This window comes from Triturus cristatus, chromosome 5_1, assembly GCF_964204655.1.
Source record: "Triturus cristatus chromosome 5_1, aTriCri1.1, whole genome shotgun sequence".
In the NCBI taxonomy this organism is placed as follows: Eukaryota; Metazoa; Chordata; class Amphibia; order Caudata; family Salamandridae; genus Triturus; species Triturus cristatus.
In genome coordinates, this window is record NC_140587.1 from 127,063,472 (window position 1) to 127,090,140 (window position 26,669).

At 45.5% G+C, this 26,669-nt stretch overlaps 1 protein-coding gene across 3 annotated transcripts in view; it reads right to left on the reverse strand.

Moving 5' to 3' along the window:
* LOC146830366 (uncharacterized) overlaps positions 1-23,930 on the reverse strand; it is a 138,765-nt gene extending 114,835 nt beyond the window's left edge. For 2 of the 3 annotated variants that reach the window (XM_085604555.1, XM_085604556.1), the window contains exons 1-4: positions 23,214-23,913; positions 8,363-8,417; positions 5,428-5,495; positions 1,860-1,902 (exon numbers count right to left, since the gene is read on the reverse strand). In XM_085604555.1, coding sequence (XP_085460681.1) covers positions 1,860-1,902; positions 5,428-5,495; positions 8,363-8,417; positions 23,214-23,248 — 201 coding nt within the window. In that variant the 5' untranslated portion in view covers positions 23,249-23,913. Of the gene's footprint in view, positions 1-1,859; positions 1,903-5,427; positions 5,496-8,362; positions 8,418-23,213 lie in introns of all 3 variants that reach the window. The other variant, XR_014961421.1, reaches the window with a different exon arrangement.
* Between the last annotated feature and the right edge of the window lie 2,739 nt (positions 23,931-26,669).

Sequence of the window (26,669 nt, forward strand, 5' to 3'; positions counted from 1 at the left end):
TAAGGGTTGCGCCTTATGTACAAGGCAGCGTTAAGCCACTAAACGTGGCTTAACGCTGCCTTGTACATAAGGCACCCTTTCATGCTATGGTTAGCGTGAAAGGGGTGGGCAGTGGGTGTTGTGGTGTGGTTTTTTAAAAAAATTCCATTTTGTAACTTTTATGTGTGCTGCATGAATCGGCACGCATGGAAGTGACAGGATGGCATTTCTAGGATTGTTTATGTGCAGTAAGGGACACCTTCCTACACATAACCAATCCTCCCCTGCACACAGACACCTTTGCACTCTGGTCTGTTCCCTTCTCAGCTTTTTGCTAAAATAAGTAATGTGCACCTTTTCAATTTCAACAAAGTCTGAGACTATGTGACGAATTTATTGCTCTTTTTGGCAGCCCAGGGGTTACATTGATTGCATTAGTGTAGCCTCTGGCTTGGGCTGATGTGATGAATTGTCTGTGTTTTGAGAAAAGAGATTTTAGTGCGACATCCTTGGTGATCTGCTTTTCTTTCATTTTCATTTTAGTTTGCAAACGGTTTACTTATTGTCCCTAAGTTATTTTAAGTTCTATGGGGTAGAGTGTTTACATCTGCACTTGTGTGTTTCACTGGTTCATGGACTGTTAAGCTAAAAATCTGTACTTGGCATAGCGTGCTGCCCCACTGGTATTGTGCTTCTTCTGTCATTGCCTCCAGATATATAATACGAGTGACATTAAACCTAGAACCAGCCAGGACTATAGGTTTTGTCAATGGTTGTAAGTTGCATAAGATAAATAAGAACAAACTGCAGCAGTTTCATTATTATATACAATGAAAACATAGGTGGTTCAGAGATGTGTTACAGGTGGGAAACGTTTAGAGGGCCTTTTTCCGTTGGTTGTATGTGCTTGGCTTGGGGTCATTTTGCAAGCAGACCAGTTTGAGGATTGGGCACATTTTTGATTTGATTCTAATGTTTTCTTCACACTTGTGCTTCAGAATGCTACATTTGGATCCCCCTTTTATCAACAATTTGCAGTAAATATGAGGTGTAAAACCCACCATTTAAATCCATTTTTTTCATACAATTTCTTGCAGGGGGAGAACCCCCCCCACACCCTTCTTTTGCAGTACGGGCTCGCTCGCCTCACTCTCTCTCTTATTACATTAGGGTACAACATTTTTCGCAACACCACTTTCAAAATCCACCAGCCGCCACTGAATTTAGAGCAGGTTTGTAATGACACTTTTCCAACCGCTGGAGAGGGTTCAAGATCTTCAGGGGAATTCACTGACTCAATTCATGTCATCATTCACCCCTGGGGAGGGAATTCAGCCAGTAGATTCTACTTGGAATTAACATCAGAAAATTGAGGCTATTCAATGACCTCTTGACTCAAAACCAGGCCTCTATTGTCTAGGAAGGTGGCATGGCCCAGTGGATTAAAGCAACCGAGTTGGAGAATTGTAACACTTGGCAAACTATTGCTTTGAGATTTATGAAATAAACATCTGTACAAACAACTCATTATGGACAATTATTTCAACAATTGCAATTGCAAAAATATTACAACACCAATTATAAAATTATAACAACAATTAACTAAAATCTAATTATGAGTGGTAGGATTCTATGTGCTATATCCTCTGCATTATTGGTAGTATTGCCGATTTATTGGTCCTATATTTTGATGAAGTTAAATCATTAATTGTCTCTCATGCTCCTGTTCCAAACCTCGGTGATCAGAGCCGTGATGATCAGTTCTCAATTATTGACACAACAAATGCAGAGCAGCTTCTGGTTAAAGGACCTTCCTTCGACCCAGGCTATTTGTAAGGTAATTTCAACAAGACCATGACCTCTGACCCTAATGTTCTCACCTTTGTGAATTTCACTGTTGATCTGCAGACTCTCTCTGGGTTCCTAGAAGCAGAAGAAGGGTTAGTTCTTTGGGTACAAATTCATCCAGCAGAGATAATATTGAGAAGTGTTCTGGAGGGCAACACTCATCACCACACATCTTATTGTAAAAATGAAAGCATCATGGAAATCCCAGAGCTACCGACATTCCTCCGAAACCCGCGTCCCCAGGTGTGCTTTTCTGAGAGACTCCAGCCTTCCCCGAATTGAGTGACAGACCTAGAAAATGTAACCTTGGTTTAATTTACTTAGACATCTGCAGTTGTTAATGGAAGTAAGCATTCTCACAAGTGCCTTAAAAGAGTTCAACCACAAATTCTTTAAGAGACGGGGTCCAATTTGCACAATGCACCCCTATATTCTATTCACAGGGTGTAGAACTTTAATCACTTGCAGAACAGAAAAAGTGTTGCAAAATAAAAAAATTTTTTTATATTGAGTGCTATGATAAAGTGCATCATACAGTGTGCTTTATTTGAAGTATTACGGGGAAGATTTTGGGAAGGTGTTCTATGGTAGAGTATCTGCGTTTCGATGCATCAACCCATGGATTTTGGCGCATTCCTTGATTTACTAAAGATAGTAAACCTGGAAATGCATCAAAATACGGCGCCTTCCTCAGTGAGGCGTAACGAGGAGATATATGTTTACTTTTCCTTGTTTTTACTCTTTGTGTGTGCTGCATCCTGCAGCAAGCACAAAAAGAGGAGTTTGCCTCTACGGATTGTGTTTGTGCAGAAAGGTGTCCTTCCCTGCTCAAAACAAGTAACCCTGCATGCATCACAGGCACCCTGGCACCCTGGCGCAAAGGTACCTGCACTGGCGCTAAGCAGCACACAGTGCGCCAGCGCTGGAAGAGAGCAGAAATGCACCATATCTTAGTAGATATTTCTGCATCTCCCTTTCATGCAACGCACCGCAGCAACTTTGCGTTCTGCTCTGCATTGCGTGAAATGTATTAAGCAGTAACTGTATATATTCAGCACCGAGGAATAAATCATGCAGTTGCCTAATAAATAAATATTACATAAAAATGGTGCTATTTAAGTGTACTTTATATGACATACTCTTTGCAGCACTTGATATGTCTCCCTGATCTCAGCGTTCTCTGTATATGTTGATATTGTACAAGTTATATATGTTCCTGCATACTTTTCAAGAGACTGTGGGCCATATTTATCAAGGGTTGTGCCGCTTTTGCACCACTTTGCGTGATGCAGTTGCGACGCTACCCTTGAAATGCAATTTATGAAGTCACGCAGGGCCACCTTGCGTGGCCCTGCGTGGTTTGAAAATCCAGAGTAACGCAACGCAGCGCAAATCACTGGGTTGCGTTACTCTGCCCCAGGGAGGCGTTCCATGGGTAGTGCGTGGGTGTTACTATGCAAAACCCATGGATTTTGACACATTTCCAGATTTACCATTACTGGTAGACCTTGCAATGCGCCAAAAATGCTATGTCTTCCCAAGGGAGGCATAACAAGGAGAAATATGTGCATTTCTGCTCTTTCTATGTGGGCTGCATTTTGCAGCAAACATAGAAAGAGGAAAATGCATCAAGGGATTGTTTCTGTGCAGGAAGGTGTTCCTTCCTGCACAAAACAATCCTCCTTACAAGGCTGGAACCCTCGCAGCACGGTGCAAGGGTGCCTGCGTTGGTGCAAGGCAGCACATTGTGCACAAGCACTGGCAAAAGGCAGGAATGCGCCGTATTATGACAAATATAGAGCATTTCTGCCCTTTCCCTGTAATGCAGCACAGCAAGGCGACTTGCTGCGCTGCACTGCGTCACACTTTCATAAATATGACCGTAAGTGCTGTCTTAAACTGTTTAATAGACAAGGTTTCTCCATTTTCAGAACAACCAGAATCATTGTCGGTAGAGACACATGTTTTTTTTATAGAATGCCCCCAGTATACGGTCAGGGCCAATAGATTTGGCACTGGGAAACGATTTATGTATGCATGTAATTCCCAATTTTACCAAACATTATGGGGCTTATTTACAAGCCCCTTGCGCCGACGGTATGTCACTTTTTCCCATATTAAAAGTGACGCACTAGCTTGTAAATAAGACCCCATGTTTCCCGATAAATCAGGAATGATCATGAAAGTGGATTCCTCACTCCCAATATGCCCTACAAGGTAAAATCTGCTGACATTTCTGTGTGAGAAAGGGACCAAAAAATGGGTGTATACAGCGGGAATTGTCCCAGTCTTGCACTGTAGCGCAACAATTGGTGTGGCACTACACAGGTTTTTTTGTGCTAGTGATGACATCATCAGAACGCAACTATTAGTATATCTGGCACACCACTATTTCTTAACATTGGCCCTACACAGGGCTACTGGTTTTCACAACGGCTGCATTTCATAAATGTTATTAGAACATTGAAATATTGAGCGCTCCACTGAAGACACTGGAGTGCTCCGGGCTTCTAATGGCCAGTAGAGACCCGAGCTTCAACATTCCAATGTTTGTTCACAGCTATTGCTGTGAACAAAGGCCTCACAGAGCCAGAAGGGATTTCAATCCCCTTGGGCTCTTGATGGCCTTTGTTTTACAAATTAGAACATTCTGCCTTCTAATAGTGGAATGCTCTAATAGCCTTACAACAGTGCTAAATTTGTAAAATAATAAGCGCCAGTGCCCTGACCAAGAAGCCACTGCAGCTTGCACCACCCATCGCCCCTGTCATCGCTGTCAAAAGAACTAGTAACCATCTCCCTCACCTGCAAGTGCGACAGTCTCGATTATTCCAGATCCCCAATGCTAAAGGAATGGCTGCGGAGGCAGGTATTAGTAATTTTTAATGTATATTGTATTCATATAGAATCGTTGTTCTGTTAATCTCTAAATTAGTGTGGTGCTGACAATTAAGTGCCAGTTCTGAGCACCGGAAACCAATTAAGTGTCGGTGCTGAGCACCGGAAACCACAGGCTTAAATTAAGCACTGCCTTAGAGCCCTCCATAGTGGGCTCTACTGGTCATTAAAGACCCGCTCCCTTGTTAAAGGCCCTTGCCTTCGGCCCGGTCCTTTAACACTGGAGCGGACCTTTAATGGCCGATAGAGCCCGCTGTGTCGGGGGCTAAGGCTAAAGGAAATTTAGGCACAGGGTTGTGTGTATGAGCAAACTTTTAACTATAGGCAGACTCACAGGAATTACCCGAATCTAGGGCCACACTGTTTTCCCTCATACTTATGGATTTTCCACGTAATCTATCATCTGCTGCATAATTTGCAGATTTAAACAAAACTATAGTTAATTTAGCATTTCATGAGTCAGGTGCACCGAAGGACAGAATAGTACACGTCTTATAATTAATGAATGAGGATGAAGTGCTGGGTGGTTCTGGGATAGTCAGTCCCTAGTGTATTGGTGCTCTCTACAAGTCTGTCCATCAGTCTGGTGGTGTTAGCCATCTGTCAGTATTAACAGCATCCTGCTACCTGCAGTGTTGTGATATCACTCACCACTCACGCTCCCCACCTGTCTGCAGCACCCAACTTTCACCGCCATCTTACCGGAAGTGCTGCTCGGCAAACACCAGCAGAATCTCCAGCAGCTTATCCTGGGGCCTGTTCCTGGGAGGCTGAAAAGTAAGCACAGCAGAGGGCCTGAGTGATGGGCAGCCCATATAAAAACTGAGCTGCATTCAATGAAAACATGTTAATCAGGATTTCAGAACACAGTAAAAATATCAAAGATCCTGTTTTTAATATTAGTCTGATAATCAGGTAACCAGGAGTCCATGTGCATGTTCTAGTGAACATTTTCATTTTGCAAACCAGTTATGATGCAGAGTGTTAATCTACTGCTTCAATTGAGGAGAAGCACTGGCTTGCTCGTGTGCCTTAGACAACTATATCCTTCAACAGTACTCAAGGGCATCGGCCCATCTGAAAGTCTTTTTTGGACTTTGCTACCGACAGGGGCGCATCTAGATCCGAACTTTGGAGTGGGCGGGAGGCAGAGGTCTAGCACTCCCAGCCAGGGATAGCCCTAGCACTGTTTGCCCATGGTGCAACAGTCTTTTTTGGCACCCCTCCCCCAATTCCTCCTTCTCCATGAATTCGCTCACTACCTCTCACCAACAATGCACCTCATCTCTCTATAGCACCTTTCTGACAAACATTTCATTTTTTATAGCGCTACTCATAGTTTACTCACACTCAGTTCTGTGATCTGTATGATACACATTATTTGTAGCAGGCACATAAACCCTCTGGACTGTGTGGGTGGCAGGAGTGCCCATGTGAGTGCAGGGTGAGTGATGCGACATTGTGAGAGTAGGGTAAGGGGAGTGACTGCAGGGTGAGTGAGGTGACCATATGAATTTGGGTGCGGATGTGAGTGCAGAGTGGGACAAATGAATGCATGGTTACTGATGGGCTTGTTTGAGTGAGATTGCAGATTGAGCAGTGAATGAAGTGTCACATGAGTGCAGGGTGAGCAGTGTGCTTGTGTTACTGCAGGGTGAGGTACAGGGTGAACAGCGCAAGTGCAGTGTGACTACATTGCAGGGTGAGCGTGAAAGTGAGGGGCGAGAATGAGGAGTGAGTTGTCTGATGCAGGGTGCATTCCCAGACACTTGAAGTAAATCAGCATGTTATTGACGGTGGCGTAGGGTTTCAGATATAACTTCCACTATTGCTATTATGGCATTAACCAGGGATCAGGGTGGAGGAAATAAATAATGTGCTGATCCTGCAACAAACTTTCAGTCTTATGATTAGGGTTGTCAGCTCATTATTTTGATGTCCCAGACGGTACAAAAGTAAACAGTCACCTAAAGCCGTATTTTCAGCTCTTATCTGTGCCTACTCCGAACAGTAAATATAAATAGAAAGCACTTTTAATTGTGTTCTAGGGCTGCCTGAATGATCCATGACTGATAATTATAGGGAACAAAGACAGAAAAGTCACGATACAAATGAATACACACTTTTTTATTTATAATCCTATTTAGTGTCAAGACGAGGCCTTTGCAGGCTCTTTAAACAACACACGGCTGCCATGTTTCTTTTGGCAACCCTTCTTCATATTCCTTTTCATGAAATGTATTCTCACACTACAGCAATAAATGTAAAATACAAATGTAAGGAATAGGCAGAGTGGGGGCCCAGGGGGAAAAAAACCCTCAACAACTAGTTTACAAAGGTATGTAAATATGCAAATGTCTTTAAAGACCTGTGAAAAGGAATCGTACGTTGTAGATTGCATGACAGGAATTACTGGGCCCAAATTGTGTCAGTTGGCATTGTTTACCTATGATGTCCTAGGGGCATTTTATTAGACCCGAAACTGAGCTCCAAGCAGTGCTGTCTTAACCCCTTCGGTGCTCATGACGGAATGGTTCCGTCATGACCCACGGTTGAGCTGTGCTCATGACGGAACCATTCCGTCATGACCACACCCGCGCAAGATTCCGTCAGCACAGCGGCGGAATCTGCGCAGCATCGAAGGGGTTAACTTATGGGCACACTGGGCAGTTGCCAGGGGACCCCCACGAGCACAGGGGACCCATGCAGACCAGAATTTAACAATAATTTTCCGTTAAACATTTGTATTCCTGTGAGTGGTTCTGTAGGCAGGGCCCATTGCACTGCTTTGCCCAGGGGCCTATAATGCTGTTAAGACGGCCCTGATCTCAGCAGAAAGTAGGAAAAAAGAAGATAACATTTACCACGTCACTAGCCACGCACAAATGAACGCTGGCTCGGCCTGCAGGGAGTGGAGGCCAGTAAAGCGCTCTGACACCCAGTCTGGACTGAGTTGTGCTGCATTCAAATGTGAACTCAGTAATAAATAATTGACCCACAGTTCTGCCTCAGTAGCTCCTGCTGGATGCAATGAAGATGTATGTGATAGACAGCTGATTCGGGGGTCTTTCTTCTATGTTTATGAACTTCTTGAAAAAGTCACAAAACGTATTTTACATTAGGTCTTTAAGTCTATGGGGGGTGTGCTTTTTGTTCATTAAAGTAGACGAATAAACAATCAAATAAATAACTCCCTGAATGCATAAAACCTTATCAGTTATTCTTATTACTCTGATTATAGGTCTGTCTCTAACTTGGGCGCACAGTGGGGTTTTAGGTGCTATTTACAAAAGAAATGGTTAATTTTTTCCAGGCGCTTCACACAAGGTTAATAATTACACATCACTTACCCATGCCAGGACCTGTTTTAGGAGTGAAACAGAGTAGCTGAGCCGAGCTTTATTAAGGCCACTGTAGGCAGCTGCCTTATGGCACTACCACAATAGACCACAAGAGGGTGCAATAAATGTCCTAAAATAGTCTGTTTGCTGGGTGAAAGGAAGGGCCTTAACAACTAGATCTTATTTTTCTTGGGGATCAAAACATTTTTGCAACTAGTCTACAGAGTGAGCCAAAGGGGGGTGCAAACAAGGGGCAAGTAATCAACACAGGAAAAATGACAGCTGAAAATACTCACAGGTGTCTGGGTTTGTAATACGTTCTTCTCAGAGTTGGACTTCATCCTCTTCATACTGTTGAGCAAACGTGAACATGTTAAGAACTGAATGAGGTAGACGGCGGCATGATATTATGTGGTGCAGGGACCTTATGTTTTTGGAGAGATAAGGGAACCAAGCCACATGAGAATAATTATTCACTCAATTTATTAATTTGGGAATCTCCACAGATCTCCATTTAAGCCATATGGGAACCCAATGACCCCTCCTATCTTGTTTATGTTTCAAGGCTGGTACATAGAGTTGTAACCCCAGGTTATAAATCCAAAACAACAAGTCCCAGAATGCAGTGAAAACAGAACAGAGGGGAAGCAATTTAGGGTCTCTGAAGATAGGATTAAAAGACAACGTTTATCTATATCTGCTTTCGCCAGTTTACACACTGTTTCGCTTCTTGCTCTAGGGTTTAAGAGAGTTTCACTCGCAGACGAGGTTCAATAAGAAGGAACAAGACAGCCAGACCCAAAAAACTAGAGGTGGTTGAGCTACTGAAAGCTCGAGTCAGAAGCTTGGCTCTGGCTCAGCTCGATGTCCTCCCGGAACCTCGAGCTCAAAACGAGCCGAGCTTTCACAGAAGAAAGTAGATCTGGGGGTATATTTGCCAGATAGCATCCGGTTTGAACCCAGACCTCTGCTGAACATCTCATGAATCCTGGCAAATCTCCCTGTGCCGGAAAGAAGTCTGTGTCTGTTGTTAAGAGCTGTAATGCCCTTGGGTAAGGTTCACGCTGTGTAAAACTGCCAAATATAAAATGTGAATACTGCCTGTCACCCGCGCTCCAATCTCATCCTCCAAGTATTAACCTTTCATGTCAGAAGGATATATCTATCTAGTTCAAGTTCAACCCCAGCTTCCCTGCTTGACCAAACTGTGTGATCCTAGGCAAAAAACAAAAAATTCACTGAGCTGCCTTTGTGTTCGTTATCACACATGAGTGGGCCTTCAAATGCCCGAGTTCAGGATGTGCGCTGTACAAAAAAACAAGTCTTGTATTTATAGCCTGTAAAGTTCCATCTATGATAAGAAACTAGGCAACATTCAAAGTACATGTGACAGCTGACCAAGGAAACAAGGTACACACGACAACTGACCTAAGCAACATTTAAGGTACACATGACAACTGACCAAGGCAACAAGGTACACACGACAACTGACCTAAGCAACATTTAAGGCACACATGACAACTGACCTAGGCACAAAGATAAACACCAAAACTACCACCTGGAAGAAGGGTCTAAGGGAAAAAATTTTTAAAGACCTGCCCAAATTCTAATACCCATAACAAGACTATACACACATAACAGAATGATAGTAGACAGCACAAAGATAAAGAAAGGGAATAATAGTGTGTGAAATATCAAACCCATACTTTGTCAGAGCAGAGCACGGAAAACCATCAAACTGACTCAACCAATGAGACCAATATTGAGAGCAAAGTCACCTCTCATGATCAGTTTATATCATATGGTCTCCACCTAGAGCAGAGGTATGCCTCTTGATCATAGAGTCTTCCTCGTTAGTTCAAGGTTAGTTCAAGGCTCTATTGCTCCCTTGGGTTGATAAAGAAAAGTCCAGAAGGCACGTGACAAACTGTGACCACCAGACAAAGTGGAAGTGCAGTGCAAAAAGAAAGATGTGAATTTTAAAAAGAGATTGTGTGAAGAGTACGATGTAATTCAACTCACTCCGCACATCTCAATTAAAAAGGTGTATAGCAAAAAATACCAAGCAGTGCTAACTAGTCACTGTTAGGTGAGGGTCGACATGTTTCAGCCTTCACGGGATTATAGCCCACGGCTTTCTTCAGGACCTATATAAATTTATGCTACTGCATTCAGTTGATGGAATTCAAATCGTGCATGTGAAAAAATGTGAAACTTAACATAACAAGAGAAGTAGTAATAAATACAACCTCACGTTGTCCTAATCCTCTATATCACAGGGTGCTAGCATCACCCAGCGTGATCAGGGATTTCACCTCACCTACCCTGGAACCTGGCTCAGGTTAAGGAGGCCCCGCTCTGTCCGTCGTTGCCCCTAGCTTTCCTAAGCAGGGTGCTCTGCTCTGACAACGTATGGGTTTGATATTTCACACACTATTATTCCCTTTCTTTATCTTTGTGCTGTCTACTAACAAAGATAAACACGACAACTGACCTAAGCAACATTTAAGGTACACATGACAACTGACCTATGCAACAAGGTACACACGACAACTGACCTAAGCAACATTTAAGGTACACATGACAACTGACCAATGCAACATTTAAGGTACACGTGACAACTGACCAAGGCAACAAGGTACACACGACAACTGACCTAAGCAACATTTAAGGTACACATGACAACTGACCTAGGCAACAAGGTACACACGACAACTGACCTAAGCAACATTTAAGGTACACATGACAAATGATCAAGGCAACAAGGTACACACGACAACTAACCTAAGCAACATTTAAGGTACACATGACAACTGACAAAGGCAACATTTAAGGTACACATGACAACTGACCTAGGCAACAAGGTGCACACGACAACTGACCTAAGTAACATTCAAGGTACACATGACAACTGACCTAGGCAACAAGGTACACACCACAACTGACCTAAGCAACATTTAAGGTACACATGACAGCTGACCTAGGCAACAAGGTACACACGACAACTGATCTAAGCAACATTTAAGGTACACATGACAACTGACCTAGGAAACAAGGTACACACAACAACTGATGTAAGCAACATTTAACCCCTTCCCTGCTCATGACGGAACAACTCCGTCATGAGCCACGGGTGCCGTGTGCTCATGACGGAGTGGTTCCGTCATGCTGCGGACGTTGGCGGCCGCTCCGCCCACGCGGCGCTGATTCCCTGCCTGTGCGGGCGATTAGCGCGAGTGGGCGGAGTCGTGACGGAACCACTCCGTCATGAGCACAGCGCGCCCGTGGCTCATGACGGAGTGGTTCCGTCACGAGCATGGCGGCGCCGCGCTGCCCCCAAACCCCCCAAGCGTCACAGCAAAATTTGTGCCGCGGTGAAGGGGTTAAGGTACACATGACAACTGACCTAGGCAACATTTAAAGTGCACACAACAACTGACCTAGGCAACAGTTAAGGTACACATGACAACTGACCTAGGCAACATTTAAGGTACAAATGACAACTGACATAGGCAATAAGGTTCACATGACAACTGACCTAAGCAACATTTAAGGTACACATGACAACTGACCTAGGCAACTTTTAAAGTGCACACAACAACTGATCTAGGCAACATTTAAGATACACATGACAAATGACCTAGGCAACATTTAAGGTACACCTGACAACTGACCTAGGCAACAAGGTGCACACACAACTGACCTAAGCAACATTTAAGGTACACATGGCAACTGACCTAGGCAACATCTAAGATGCACACGACAACTGACCTAGGCAACATTTAAGTTACACACGACAACTGATTTAGGCAACATTTAAGGTACATGTGACAACTGACCTAGGCAACTTTTAAGGTACCCATGACAAATGACCTAGGCAACAAGGTACACCTGACAACTGACCTAGGCAACATTTAAGATACACACAACAACTGCCCTGGGCAACATTTAAGGGTCACACGACAACTGACCTGGGCAATATTTAATGTACACACGACAACTAACCTAGGAAACATTTAAGGTAAGTATCACAACTGACCTAGGCAACAATTAAGGGTCTTATGACAACTGACCTAGGGAACATTTAAGGAATGCATGACAGCTGACCTAGGTAACATTTAAGATACACGTGACAACTGGCCTAGGCAACATTTAAGGTACCCATGACAAATGACATAGGCAACAAGGTCCACATGACAACTGACCTAGGCAACAAGGTACACATGACAACTGACCTAGACAACATTTAAGATACACATGACAACTGACCTAGGCAACATTTAAGATACACATGACAACTGACCTAAGCAACATTTAAGGGTCACACGACAACTGACCTAGGCAAAATTTAATGTACACACGACAACTAACCTTGGCAACATTTAAGGTAAGGATGACAGCTGACCTAGGCAACAATTAAGGGTCACATGACAACTGACCTAGGGAACATTTAAGGAATGCATGACAGCTGACCTAGGTAACATTTAAGATACACGTGACAACTGGCCTAGGCAACATTTAAGGTACCCATGACAAATGACATAGGCAACAAGGTCCACATGACAACTGACCTAGGCAACAAGGTACACATGACAACTGACCTAGACAACATTTAAGATACACATGACAACTGACCTAAGCAACATTTAAGGGTCACACGACAACTGACCTAGGCAAAATTTAATGTACACACGACAACTAACCTTGGCAACATTTAAGGTAAGGATGACAACTGACCTAGGCAACAATTAAGGGTCACATGACAACTGACCTAGGCAACATTTAAGGGTCACATGACAACTGACCTAGGCAACATTTAAGGGTCACATGACAACTGACCTAGGCAACATTTAAGCTACATACGATGACTGGCTTGCCTCTTAGTTTACTAGCAGTATTGTCATCACGGCGGGGCAGGAACGTTTCTCAGTTTATGTTTAAAAACTGCCATTTTTAATAAATACTTTTCAAATAATTTAATGTGGTATTCATTTGCAGTGCGGTAGCTTTGGGGGAGGGGGTGGTTTACACCCACCCTAACGAAATGTATTCTGTAGTGAATAGTTGGGTGCAGGCGCTCTCAGTCGGGTATGGTGAGGTGTCTGTCAGATTTCACCCTGGATATTTACATACACACAGAGACAGAAACACACAACTCTCTCACGTCTCTGCCTTAAAACTGTTAGTTTGAAAACTATTGTGTTTATGCACCCCTAGGAATCCACACTCCTCTCTCTTTCCACTGCCTCGTACGCGTCCCTTGTGTCCTGCTTCTCACAATGTATTTTAACAAGATATGCCAGTGTGCTTGTTGGCAAATCTGAAGCTTACACCCCCCCCGCCCCACCCACCACCCTACCTTACTGACCAAGCTCGGTCCCTGTTAATGTGCTGGGTGTCTTATTGTCGCGGCTTCATCCTGCTTAGAACATCTTTGGATGACATTAGCAGGGAGGGTGCTGACCTTTTATTTTTAAACTGGGATAGTGCTGGTGTGTTAAGGTAATGACGTGTGTTTTATTAGTGTTCTGATTTGCTAAAGTAACAATACCTTTATTTACACCACAATGCTTTAGCAGTTTCCCCAATTTTCCATGCAAGAATTGTGTCTAAGAACCTTAGGGTTTTGGGGTAGACCTAGAGATTTTAAGCCTTCCTTGACGGCACACGGGATGCTGTCCGATTTCTTCCTAATTTTGCTGCTCATTTGGGACTTTAAAAAGTTTTCTGATTTTGCATTCTCTATAGAACTTGAATCTGAAGGCCTTCATAGCGTCGACTCTGTATCGCTTATTTTGAATTTTTGTAATAAATTAATGTATGTATTATTAAGTGGACCCCTTAACTTATTAGGCTGTTTTACTTTGCTGATTGATGTCTGGGAGGTGCCTTGATGTCCAATTCAACCTATGGGAGAATTGCATGAGGATAGCATAAGAGGTTGTTCAAATTTTGGGTGCCTACAATTTTGGGGTGCAGTTTTGCCCCTACAACTACATTGTGACAACTGAAATGAAAAGCCTTGACATGACTACTGCAATTAACTTTACAAGCATTAGCAAAACCTACAGGTCTGGGTTTAATGTGTTAATGCATGGAGAAACATTATTAGTACATTAAAGATAGACTAACGTAAAAGTTAAAACCAGACTGTATTGAAGGCCCTCTTGACTTCATCCCTGTTTTTATTTCTCTGTGCTAGTCGGTTGTCAATGGAGCGCACACGGCAGTCCTTCTTTCATTTCTATGAATTATAGCCTTCATTAAAAGTATAAAGGCAAACAGCACTTTATTGATGGTAAGAGAGCCTTCATTATACACCAGTTTCATTTCATTCTGTCGCTGATGACAAACCACTGTGATGGGGTTGCAAAAAAGGGAGAGAGGGAGGGATGGGAGATAGGAACAAGAGGGGGTGGCAGACTAATGGGGAGTGACACAAAGGGCAAGAGGGAATGGTGAAAGGAGGGTGGGAAAAATGGAGGTGCTGTCTTGAGATGAAAAGGGATGAAGTTGGCATTTGTTTTTGATATATAAGGTGTGCTTAATTTGAGCCGGTGGCTGCCTGTGGGGGTCACCAGTACACTTTTTTGGGGACCAGCATTTATTTGTCCACATCACATGTTTACTGAAAATAAATAATGCAAAAACACATAAAACCGAAAGACAAAGGAAGAGAATGATGGAAACTCATCACAAAAGGAGAAAGTAGGAACCTGCAGGATTTAGATAAAGGGGCAGGGAGTGTCTTGTAGTGGAGTAAAGAGGCATGAGGTGGATTTAAGATTCCCAGCCTTGACATTCAGCGCGCTGACGTTTAATTGCACCGGCCGTGGGCTTCTGACCAGACCTTTGGGCACCAGCCCTCTTTCTATTACAGAATAAGTATTGGATATAAGCGCAAGTCCCCAAGACCACGCAAAGCCTTGTGAGATCGAACAGCCGCCTTGGCGAGGCATTCCCCATGCTAAAAAGAAAAAACATTGGAGTGACCATGAGCAGGTCAGGCTCAACCTCAAGTGCTGTAAAAAAGCAATAAAAAAGGCTGCTGCATTACAAAATAATTTTTTTTAAATGCTTGATTTGGACAGAGCACATCAGTGTGACATAAAGAATTCAGTGTGACAAGTGTGCTGTGATGAGTGGGCATGTGAATTATAAAATAGTCCCTCTTGCTCTTCAATGCAAGCTTACAGCCTGTGTACACCGGACTAGGTCCATAAACAAGCACTTTGAAAGAAAATACCTTTCTTCTTTTTGGTCGGCTGACTGGTGGCCTTCCACTATGGGGGTGTGCCCTATACCGACGACCCTGGCCAAAAACTTAGGAGTCTTGATTGACCCCCTCCTGAGGATGGACCAACAGGTAAAGAGGACCATCTCCACCTGTTGGGGCCTTATAAACATCCTACGGAAGATCAGGCACTATTTGTCCTTTCAGGCCAGGAAACAAATCGTTTTGGCACTGATAGGTTCCAGACTCGACTATTGCAATGCTCTTTATTTAGGCATTAACAATGGCCTGCTAACCCGTCTCCAAATGGTGCAGAATGCTGCTGCTAAATTGGTTCTGGACCTGCCCAAACGGGCCTCTGCCCACACGGCCAGAAGGACCCTACACTGGCTTCCAATTGAGGCCAGGATATCCTTTAAGTCCTTGACTCTGATTTACAGGGCTTTGGCCACCAATCGGTCTGGAGGCCTGAGGGATTTGTTGGTCCCTTATACACCTTCCAGAACCCTCCGTTAGTCCAATAAGTCCTTGCTTTTAGTTCCCCGGATACGTAAAGCTAAGTGGGGTGGCAGAACCTTCTCAACTCTCGCCCCTAAGCTGTGGAACACTCTGCCCTTGGAGATCAAATCTCTTCCCTCCGTGCAGGCTTTTAGGAAGGCCCTTAAGACATGGCTATTTGCCAATGCCTACGCTTAGACTTGATTTTTGCCTTTCTTTTGAACTGTTTTTGGTTAGGCGCCTTGATGCCTTCGGGCTAAGTAGCGCGTTTACAAGTTTCCTTTCATTCATTCTAGTAGACAAACTCATGGGCTCTCATACGGGATATTAGAACATTAGAATGTTGGTAGCTCCATTGAAAACAATGGAGTGCTCCGGGCTTATAATGGCTGGCATAAGCCCGGAGCTCCAACATTCCAATGTGTCTTTGTTCACAGCTGTTGCTGTGAACAAAGGCTTCGGGGAGCCTCAGGGGATTTGAATCCCCTTCTGGCTCCCTGAAGGCTTTGTTTAATTTGTTAGAACATTCTGCCCTCTAGTGGCAGAATGTTCTAATAGCCTTATAGCCCTTTGTAGCTGGGATTTACCGGCTATTAAAGTCCCGCTCCCTTGTTAAAGTCTCTCGCCTTCGGCTCGGGTCTTTAACGCTGGAGCGGGCCTTTAATATCCGGTATAGCCTACTACGGCGGGCTATAAGGCTATATTGAAGCCATTTTGTCATTTTATCTAGGACTCCAACTCTAACTCGCCCATAACTCATCTACCTGAAGATAGCCTTACTGATGATTCTAACCTGAACTCTTCACTAATACCTTAAACCCTTAACTTAGTTTTACCCCAATTCGTAGCCAAACCCTTAACTTTAACCTTAATCCTAAATTATACATTTCAGTGTGAAAGATGACAATTTAAATGCTGACAATGTAAATGTGATGCTGTAAAAGTTTGATCATGTACAGAGAGTACTGTTTAGTGTGGATGGCTTGAGTGACGTGAGAATTTGTACACGTTTCAGCTCGTTCATGGGAGTCTGCTGTGGGGAGTCTTCAGAAGGTGGAGTATGCAGAAGAAAAAGGCAGAACGGTAATGTTTTTAGATGTTTGCTGACCTGGAGGAGAGATAAGGACAATCTCAGATGTAGGGGCACGTCATTCAGAGATGTGGAAAATGTCATTATTGCCAGCGAGGAGTTAAAGAATCTGAAAATGGGTGAGCATTTCTGTGGTGAGTATTTTAATGATGGCCTACAGAGGAACGCTAGGAGATGCAGTGTTTTATGCCCTTATATAGCAAGCACTGTGTTTTTTTGGGGTGGGGGAGAGCGAGAGAGAGGGAAAAATAAAGAATCGCATCTGGTCAGTACCCTCTCCTGATTGTGTATATAACATAATTGGTTAATTGGTATGAAGCCCTACAAAACTTGAACTAGTCCAAGCCACAGTTGTGTTGTTTAGTTAACTACACGCAGTTCACAAGCAGGTGATCAATGAAGGAGATGTGGAGGAAAGGTGGTTTTGTGCCTAGAAATGCTGACTTTGGAAAGGGGGACCCAGGTTCAAATCCAGGCCTTGGCTCAACATCAATTAATATTCACCCTGACTCTATTGCCCTCGGATCAAGTTCACTATATAAACAATTCCCCCCAAAAACCCACAACTAAGCACATACAAAATTACACATTGCACGACCTGAAACTCCAGGCAGTGCAGGCACCGGAACATTTGCAACTGATATTGCACAGGAAGACCAGCATCGGGCCAAGATCACACACTGCTTCAGAGGCGAACCGAAAGAGGCACTATGATTGAAAGTATATTAATATTCATTACAGGGACATGCAGCGTGAGGTTGCAGGCATAGCGGGCATCACGCCTCAAACCTTCACATGCTGAAATGCTCACCTTGATACAAGCAAGCTACAGCAATGGCTGAAGAAAGTTGAAACCCAAATGCATTTATTTTCGACATGTCAAGGAATTTTGGCTTATTTATTAAACAATTTAGGAGAACGTACGTCTTTTCCGTGATTTACAGAAAAGAGAACATCCTGATTCCTTTGTTTTTTGGCAGGATCACGTCGTTCTTAGGCTCTTAGGGCCTCATTTATGAGGAATTGGCGTAGGGCAGCACCGCAAGTCTTCTTGCAAACATGAAAGGACAGGAATGCACCGTATTTATGAAATAAAGTGCATTCTTGTCCTTTCCCCTGTGCTGGTGCATAATTTGCTGCTTAGTGCCAGTGTACGCACCAGTTGCAGGAAGGATTGTGTTTGTGTGCAGGAAGGGACCTTCCTGCACAACAACAATCTAGAGAGACCTTTTCCACCTGGAAGGAGGCACAAACAAGAAGAAATAAGAATAAATCTCCTCGTTACGCAAGCTCTGAGGAGGCGTAAGGGTTTAGTGCTGCTCCAAGTTTACATGATTAAGTACATTTGGGGCAGCTTATAACAACAAAAACAGTGGAGCCTTCAATTGACCAGCACCTAACCTAATATAACTCTCCCTGTACTAACCCTCTATTTCGGGGAAAAATCGTGTGCACACTCAGTGGCACCCACTGTAACAATGCCTATTCCCTTAGGAATCAAAGTACATACCAACAAAAGAGAGGTGCACCACACGAGGAACTTGAAATCACAGAATTCATACACAATTATAAACTTTTATCAAAAATCATTCCTTATATTCCTTTTATTTTTATTTCTAAGATTATTCAAAGAGACATAACATTCAGTTCATATGCCTCTACGAAAAGACCAGCCGACGCGTTTCGTCCTGAACAAGGACTTCTTCAGGGCTTCCACTGGGTTGTAACGACGATCATAGAAAGAAGTGTCTTCATAGGTGTTCACCAATCTTTTCCATTTTCATACTGAAAAGCAGAATTCCATTCAAACAGCTAGATTATCGCCAAGACAAGGTTGTCAATGACAGAGCCAAGATCCAATAAATTCATGTAGCAATGGTTCCAAAGTCACAGGAATCATACACCCTCACGTACTAGGGATGTTCACATTTATCGTCGTCTTAATGTTCGTAATATGATAGTTGCGGATCAGGAAAGTACAACAGAGTCTCCAACAGTCAGATTCAAGGTCCAATACCCAGAGACATTTGGGGCAGCGTCAAAATCCATGGGTTCTGCGTAAGGAAACCCACCACAACACCCATGGAAGTCTCCTTGACCCAGAGTAAGGCAAGGCAGCGACTTGTGCTGCTTTGCCTCACTCCATATTTTTGAGGCCACTCATAGCCACGCAGGGTGGTTTTGCGTCACCTCATAGATATGATTGAGAGGCTTGTGCCCCCCGAACTTCAAAAAATGTGATTCTCTGGCAGCGCAGGCGTCTTATAAATAAGCATATATCTAATCAAGAAGAACTAGTCTAACTAGACGTGATAGGAGTCTCAAGGGTGTATGGTTGATGATGTATGTTCAAGAAAAAAGTCTTATTTCTTGTTATAAAGCCCTCACCCACCATACCTCCATGTCTTGGGTCGAGGGGGGCATCTAATCAAATGGTTTGCTGCGGCTTTGCAGATGCACGCGGCAGCGAACTTAGGGACACTACGCGAGAGATGGGAGGGGGATCTTGGCCGACCTATGGTAGATAAAGAGTGGGAGAGGGTGCTGCAGGGGACGAGGAGGGTACCTCGAAACATGAGATTTCGTCAAATACAGTTTTTTGTCCAGCATAGGGCCTACCTCACGCCGGCTGCCATTAACAAGTATTTTCATCGCGTGGGTGCCTGCTGCCCCCGCTGTGCAGTGGTTGACGCCGACCTGCTCCACATGCTGTGGGGATGCCCTGCGTTACGGTTGTACTGGCAGGCGGTACATGAGGAGCTCCGTCGGTGTACAAGCCGGGAAATTCCACCCGAGTGGCCCACTTATTTATTACATCTCTTTCACCGGCCAGCCCCGGCTAAGGTAGCCTCTCGTTTTCTTGATTTGGGGATTATAGTGGCAAAGCGACTTATCACCAAACGCTGGAAGGCAGACGCTGCGCCACATGGGCGAGCATGGCGTAGCTCTTTGCTGGTGTGGGAGAAGGCGGAGGAGGTGGCGCTTCGGCGGGAAGAGACGCTGGGGCTTAGAATGACGCCCATCGCACCCCAATGGGGGGAGATGCTGCGGGCGCTACTGCACTCTGAGGAGGTGGCCCCGGGAGGTAGCGGGTCTGCGCTGTAGAGGCTGCGTTGGACGACGAGGCGCTGTTCGTCTGGTTGAGCTGCCGCGCTGGTGTGACTGACAGGCATTAACGTGAAGTCAGTGCATGCCTAGGATTGACTCTTAGTGCTAGAGCCGATCCTGGTGGGGGGGACTGGAGAAGTCGGAACATGGCGGGGCGGGGGATCAGAAGGGAGGGGCCGTCTAGACTAGAACTTGCGAGCTGCTGTTGGTAGTTATCTTAGTTGCTAGGCTGTCGAGAAAACGGCCACCCAGTTACTGAACGGGGAGTTTAGCACTGTTTGTATACCTGTTTGGGGATGCACCGGGATTAGCACATACCTGATCCAGGAGAGGGTGGGCGGATGCTCTCCACTAGATCTGCGGCCCTGGCATCATGCGTGGTGATATCGTGCTTCAAAGACTAGCTGGTTGTACAAGAGGACTCTGTCACTCCCTTTCCTGATAATGTCATGTGGCTAGAATGTATATGCTATGCACAGAAACTCAGCTCATAGTTATATATTACGATGCTCACTGATTGATTATGATGTAATGTGTGCTTTTGCCTGCAAACTTAATAAACAGATTTATAAATAAATAAGAACTTGCGAGTTCAGGAATAACAAAGTAAATTGTTATTTTAAGATGCTGATGCCCACATACAGCATGCCGACACGGACTCGGGTGTTGGCATTTGCTTGGATTACTGTGCTCTGACTACTGTGTATGAAATTGGAGGATTGTATATTTCCAAATAAATACTTGATTGGATTCAACCAAAGTAAGACACAGTCACAAGACTAAAGCCTTGAAAAAGTTCCCTTGACCAAAACGCGTTGGCTGTATTGCATTTTTATGGTTGGAACTCAATAAAGAAGATTGTTATCTAATAAAGCCCTCACCCACCAACCTCGTTGGTGGCATGCTTCATCATCCGGCCCACCCGATGACGCCGAATGTATCCCGGGTGTGCTTCAACGCCTGTGTTACAGCGGAGCAAGTATGTTACTGAGTGTGCAGTGTTGGTGACGTCAAAAGTGATAGATTAAAAACTGTCCAGTGGTCCCATTACCCAAAGGTTTTACTTTAATGTTTGGGCCTCTGGCAGTCATAACAACAAGGTGTTGGATGTAGGTGGGGTTGTATTTAGGGCACTCCTGCATCCAGTGGGTGGTCTACATGTTTCAGCCAGGTCTTATTCTGTAAACTGGCTTTCCTCAGGACCTTTGTGATGTGTGAAGTTATGAACTATGCTACTGATTGTGTCATAGATCAGACAAATGTGTTGCACGTGCTAAGGTGCACTATATGTAAGAGGGGGCTTCCCTCTCAAGGCATTAACAAGTGTTTTGCTGCGAGTGCCCCATGAGTTTCCGGCAGGGGTGCTGGCTTGCGTGTGAGCTCAGGGCCCTCCTGTCAACCTGTAGTTGCTGCTGCGGAACTCCGACGATACTGGAGCCGGGTTCGCGGGTGTATTAAATACCTCTTGTTGTTGGCCTGAGCTCACACGCAAGCCAGCACCCCTGCCGGAAACTCATGGGGCACTCGCAGCAAAACACTTGTTAATGCCTTGAGAGGGAAGCCCCCTCTTTCATATAGTGCACCTTAGCACGTGCAACACATTTGTCCGCTCTATGACACGATCAGTAGCATAGTTCTTACCTTCACACATCACAAAGGTCCTGAGGAAAGCCAGTTTACAGAATAAGACCTGGCTGAAACATGTAGACCACCCACTGGATGCAGGAGTACCCTAAATACCACTCCACCTGCATCCAGCGCCTTGTTTTTATGACTGCCAGAGGCCCAAACATTAAAGTAAAACCTTTGGGTAATGGGACCACTGGACAGTTTTTAATCTATCACTTTTGACCTCACCAACACTGCACACTCAGTAACATACCCGCTCCGCTGTAACACAGGCGTTGAAACACACCCGGGATACATTCGGCGTCATCGAGTGGGCCGGATGATGAAGCATGCCACCAACGAGGTTGGTGGGTGAGGGCTTTCTAACAAGAAACAAGACTTTTTCTTGACCATACATCATCAACCCTACACCTTTGAGACTCCTATCACGTCTAGTTAGACTAGTCCTTCTTGGTTAGACACATTACTCCAGGGGATAAGGACTAGTCCTCTCATCCTCTCTCTCACTTTGATACATAATAATTCTAATAAATAAGCCCCATAGTGCCCGGCCGGACGTCTGCCCCGGCTCTTCCCAGGGATTCGGTGGCTTGCCCACCTCTACAAACACTGGGATTCAGACATTGCTCACCACATCCGGGTCTCTGATTTGCAGTTTCTTTACCTTTCTCTGCCCATTTCGTGCCCTTGGGTCCTGCCACGGCCTCAAACATTTGAGAAAGGCGCTCCCTCCTCCTCTCAGCACATCATGCAAAGGTACAAACCCTGCTCCAGGGGCTTAATGCTGTGCATGGCTCTGGTGGAGAGCCACAGGCGTGAAAAACAGGATTCACATCCAGGAACTAGCAGCTATGACGTAGCAACAGTCGTTAACAACGTCACAGGACGTGGACCAAAGAAATATGCGATGCAAGCAGAAACGTAAAGCTCTGGAAATGATATATCCGTGTCTCAAACAGGGTAGGGAATATGGAGGCCAAAAGAGAATGCAATTGAAAAAACATGATGTGGGCAACATAGAGAATATGGTACAAAATGTCAGACTTAAGGAAAATTGACTTTACCAAGCAAAATATCAGAAACACAACTAAAATGTAAAATACAGTGCCAGGAATGTCAGGCTACAGAAAACGTGAGAATCCAGGCTAAGCAAACTCAAGCACGATAGAGACCATCACACCAAAGATTGTCAGACTTGACAACAATTGTACAGTAGAAGGGCAACAAGTCCGGATTGAAAGCAAAATGGAGAATACGAGGCCTAACATGGCAGACAATGCTGTGGCAACACAGCAGAGACTCCAGAAGCCAGAGGACACAGACCAACTGACTGACTCCGACAAAGCCGACGAGTCACAGTATCACTATCAGCAGGAAAAGGAAACGCCAAGTCAAAGAGGTCAGACACCCGGGCAAGGGGAGAAATGGGAAAGACGGCAGCAACTGTGAGAAGAAAGCTCAAGCAAAGGAGGGAACAACTTGCCACAACCACCAAAATGCAGAGTACAACAGTTGAACATGCCGGCAGGTGAACTTCATTATGCAGAAAACATGCAGAACCCCCAAGGAGGCTGCAGATGGTACAGACCTGGGTCTGAGGAGGAAGCTGGCTTCGGCCCCCATGTCGGCAGTGAGATGGCCTGCGCTCAGAGGAGGATGGGTGTACTCACGGGTGGTGGGCAATGCCTACAGGTGGAAGGAGCTGCCCAGATGCCCACAAGAGGATGTCTCTGCCCAGATGCCCACAGGTGGATGTGCCACAGTAAGATGGCTCTGCCCCGATGTGGATAACTGTGCCACAGAGGACGATGGTTGTGCCCTACGGAGATGGATGGATGTGCCCAGAGGTAGATGGCAGTGCCCAGAGGTGGATGGCTGTGCCCAGAGGTGAAAGGCTGTGCCCAGAGGTGGTTGTCTGCGCACAGGGGTGGTTGGCTGTGTCCTGAGATGTATAGCTGTGCCCAGAGGTGAAAGGCTCTGCCCAGAGGTGAAAGGCTCTGCCCAGAGGTGGATGGCTTTGTCCAGAGGTGAATGGTTCTGCCCAGAGGTAAAAGGCTGTGCCCGGAGGTGGATGGCTCTGGCCAGAGGTGGAAGGCTGTGCCCAGAGGTGGATGTCTGTGCCCAGAGGTGGTTGGCTGCGCCCAGAGGTGGATGGCTGTGCCCAGAGGTGGTTTGCTGTGCCCGTAGGTGGATGGCTGTGCCCAGAGGTGGTTGGCTGTGCCTACAAGGTGATGGCGGTGCCCAGAGAGGGACAGCTGTGAAGCCTTCAGCAGAAGCGCTCGTACTGTGAGCCCTCTAAGCCTGCCTGCACCTAAATATAACAGCCTGGCACTGAATGAGATACCACGCCCAGGGAGGGCAAAGTCCCCCGCAGGAGGAAGTGGATGCCTGCTGCTAAAAACCCCTTCTGATAAGGAGCAGATTAAATGCTTCAGACTTCGTCTGGGTGAATAACGCTGCCTCTGCACCTGAGAGCGCTCCAGGGAGGGCTCACTGGGGATGGGTGACCTCAGAATCACAAGTAATGACATATCCCACCACATTTGGGACACTGGGGGTGAGTGAGCTCAGAAACACAAGTAATGACATATCCCACCACATTAGGGACACTGGGGATGGGTGAGCTCAGAAACACAAGTAATGACATATCCCCCCACATTAGGGACACTGGGGGTGGGTGAGCTCAGAAACACAAGTAATGACATATCCCACCACATTTGGGACACTGGGGGTGAGTGAGCTCAGAAACACAAGTAATGACATATCCCACCACATTAGGGACACTGGGGGTGAGTGAGCTCAGAAACACAAGTAATGACATATCCCACCACATTAGGGACACTGGGGGTGAGTGAGCTCAGAATCACGAGTAATGACATATCCCACCACATTAGGGACACTGGGGGTGAGTGAGCTCAGAAACACGAGTAATGACATATCCCACCACATTAGGGACACTGGGGGTGAGTGAGCTCAGAATCACAAGTAATGACATATCCCACCACATTAGGGACACTGGGGGTGGGTGAGCTCAGAATCACAAGTAATGACATTTCCCACCACATTAGGGACACTGGGGGTGGGTGAGCTCAGAAACACAAGTAATGACATATCCCACCACATTAGGGACACTGGGGGTGGGTGAGCTCAAAATCACAAGTAATGACATATCCCCCCACATTAGGGACACTGGGGGTGGGTGAGCTCAGAAACACAAGTAATGACATATCCCACCACATTTGGGACACTGGGGGTGAGTGAGCTCAGAAACACAAGTAATGGCATATCCCACCACATTAGGGACACTTGGGGTGAGTGAGCTCAGAAACACGAGTAATGACATATCCCACCACATTAGGGACACTGGGGGTGAGTGAGCTCAGAATCACAAGTAATGACATATCCCACCACATTAGGGACACTGGGGGTGAGTGAGCTCAGAAACACAAGTAATGACATATCCCACCACATTAGGGACACTGGGGGTGAGTGAGCTCAGAAACACAAGTAATGACATATCCCACCACATTAGGGACACTGGGGGTGAGTGAGCTCAGAATCACAAGTAATGACATATCCCACCACATTAGGGACACTGGGGGTGAGTGAGCTCAGAAACACGAGTAATGACATATCCCACCACATTAGGGACACTGGGGGTGAGTGAGCTCAGAAACACAAGTAATGACATATCCCACCACATTAGGGACACTGGGGGTGAGTGAGCTCAGAATCACAAGTAATGACATATCCCACCACATTAGGGACACTGGGGGTGGGTGAGCTCAGAATCACAAGTAATGACATATCCCACCACATTAGGGACACTGGAGGTGAGTGAGCTCAGAATCACAAGTAATGACATATCCCACCACATTAGGGACACTGGGGGTGAGTGAGCTCAGAAACACAAGTAATGACATATCCCCCCACATTAGGGACACTGGGGGTGGGTGAGCTCAGAATCACAAGTAATGACATATCACCCCACATTAGGGACACTGGGGGTGGGTGAGCTCAGAAACACGAGTAATGACATATCCCACCACATTAGGGACACTGGGGGTGAGTGAGCTCAGAAACACGAGTAATGACATATCCCACCACATTAGGGACACTGGGGGTGAGTGAGCTCAGAAACACAAGTAATGACATATCCCACCACATTAGGGACACTGGGGGTGAGTGAGCTCAGAAACACAAGTAATGACATATCCCACCACATTAGGGACACTGGGGGTGAGTGAGCTCAGAAACACAAGTAATGACATATCCCACCACATTAGGGACACTGGGGGTGAGTGAGCTCAGAAACACAAGTAATGACATATCCCACCACATTAGGGACACTGGGGGTGAGTGAGCTCAGAATCACAAGTAATGACATATCCCACCACATTAGGGACACTGGGGATGGGTGAGCTCAGAAACACAAGTAATGACATATCCCACCACATTAGGGACACTGGGGGTGGGTGAGCTCAGAATCACGAGTAATGACATATCCCACCACATTAGGGACACTGGGGGTGAGTGAGCTCAGAAACACGAGTAATGACATATCCCACCACATTAGGGACACTGGGGGTGAGTGAGCTCAGAATCACAAGTAATGACATATCCCACCACATTAGGGACACTGGGGGTGAGTGAGCTCAGAATCACAAGTAATGACATATCCCACCACATTAGGGACACTGGGGGTGAGTGAGCTCAGAATCACAAGTAATGACATATCCCACCACATTAGGGACACTGGGGGTGAGTGAGCTCAGAATCACAAGTAATGACATATCCCACCACATTAGAGACACTGGGGATGGGTGAGCTCAGAAACACAAGTAATGACATATCCCACCACATTAGGGACACTGGGGGTGGGTGAGCTCAGAATCACAAGTAATGACATATCTCACCACATTTGGGATACTGGGGGTGAGTGAGCTCAGAATCACGAGTAATGACATATCCCACCACATTAGGGACACTGGGGGTGAGTGAGCTCAGAAACACGAGTAATGACATATCCCACCACATTAGGGAC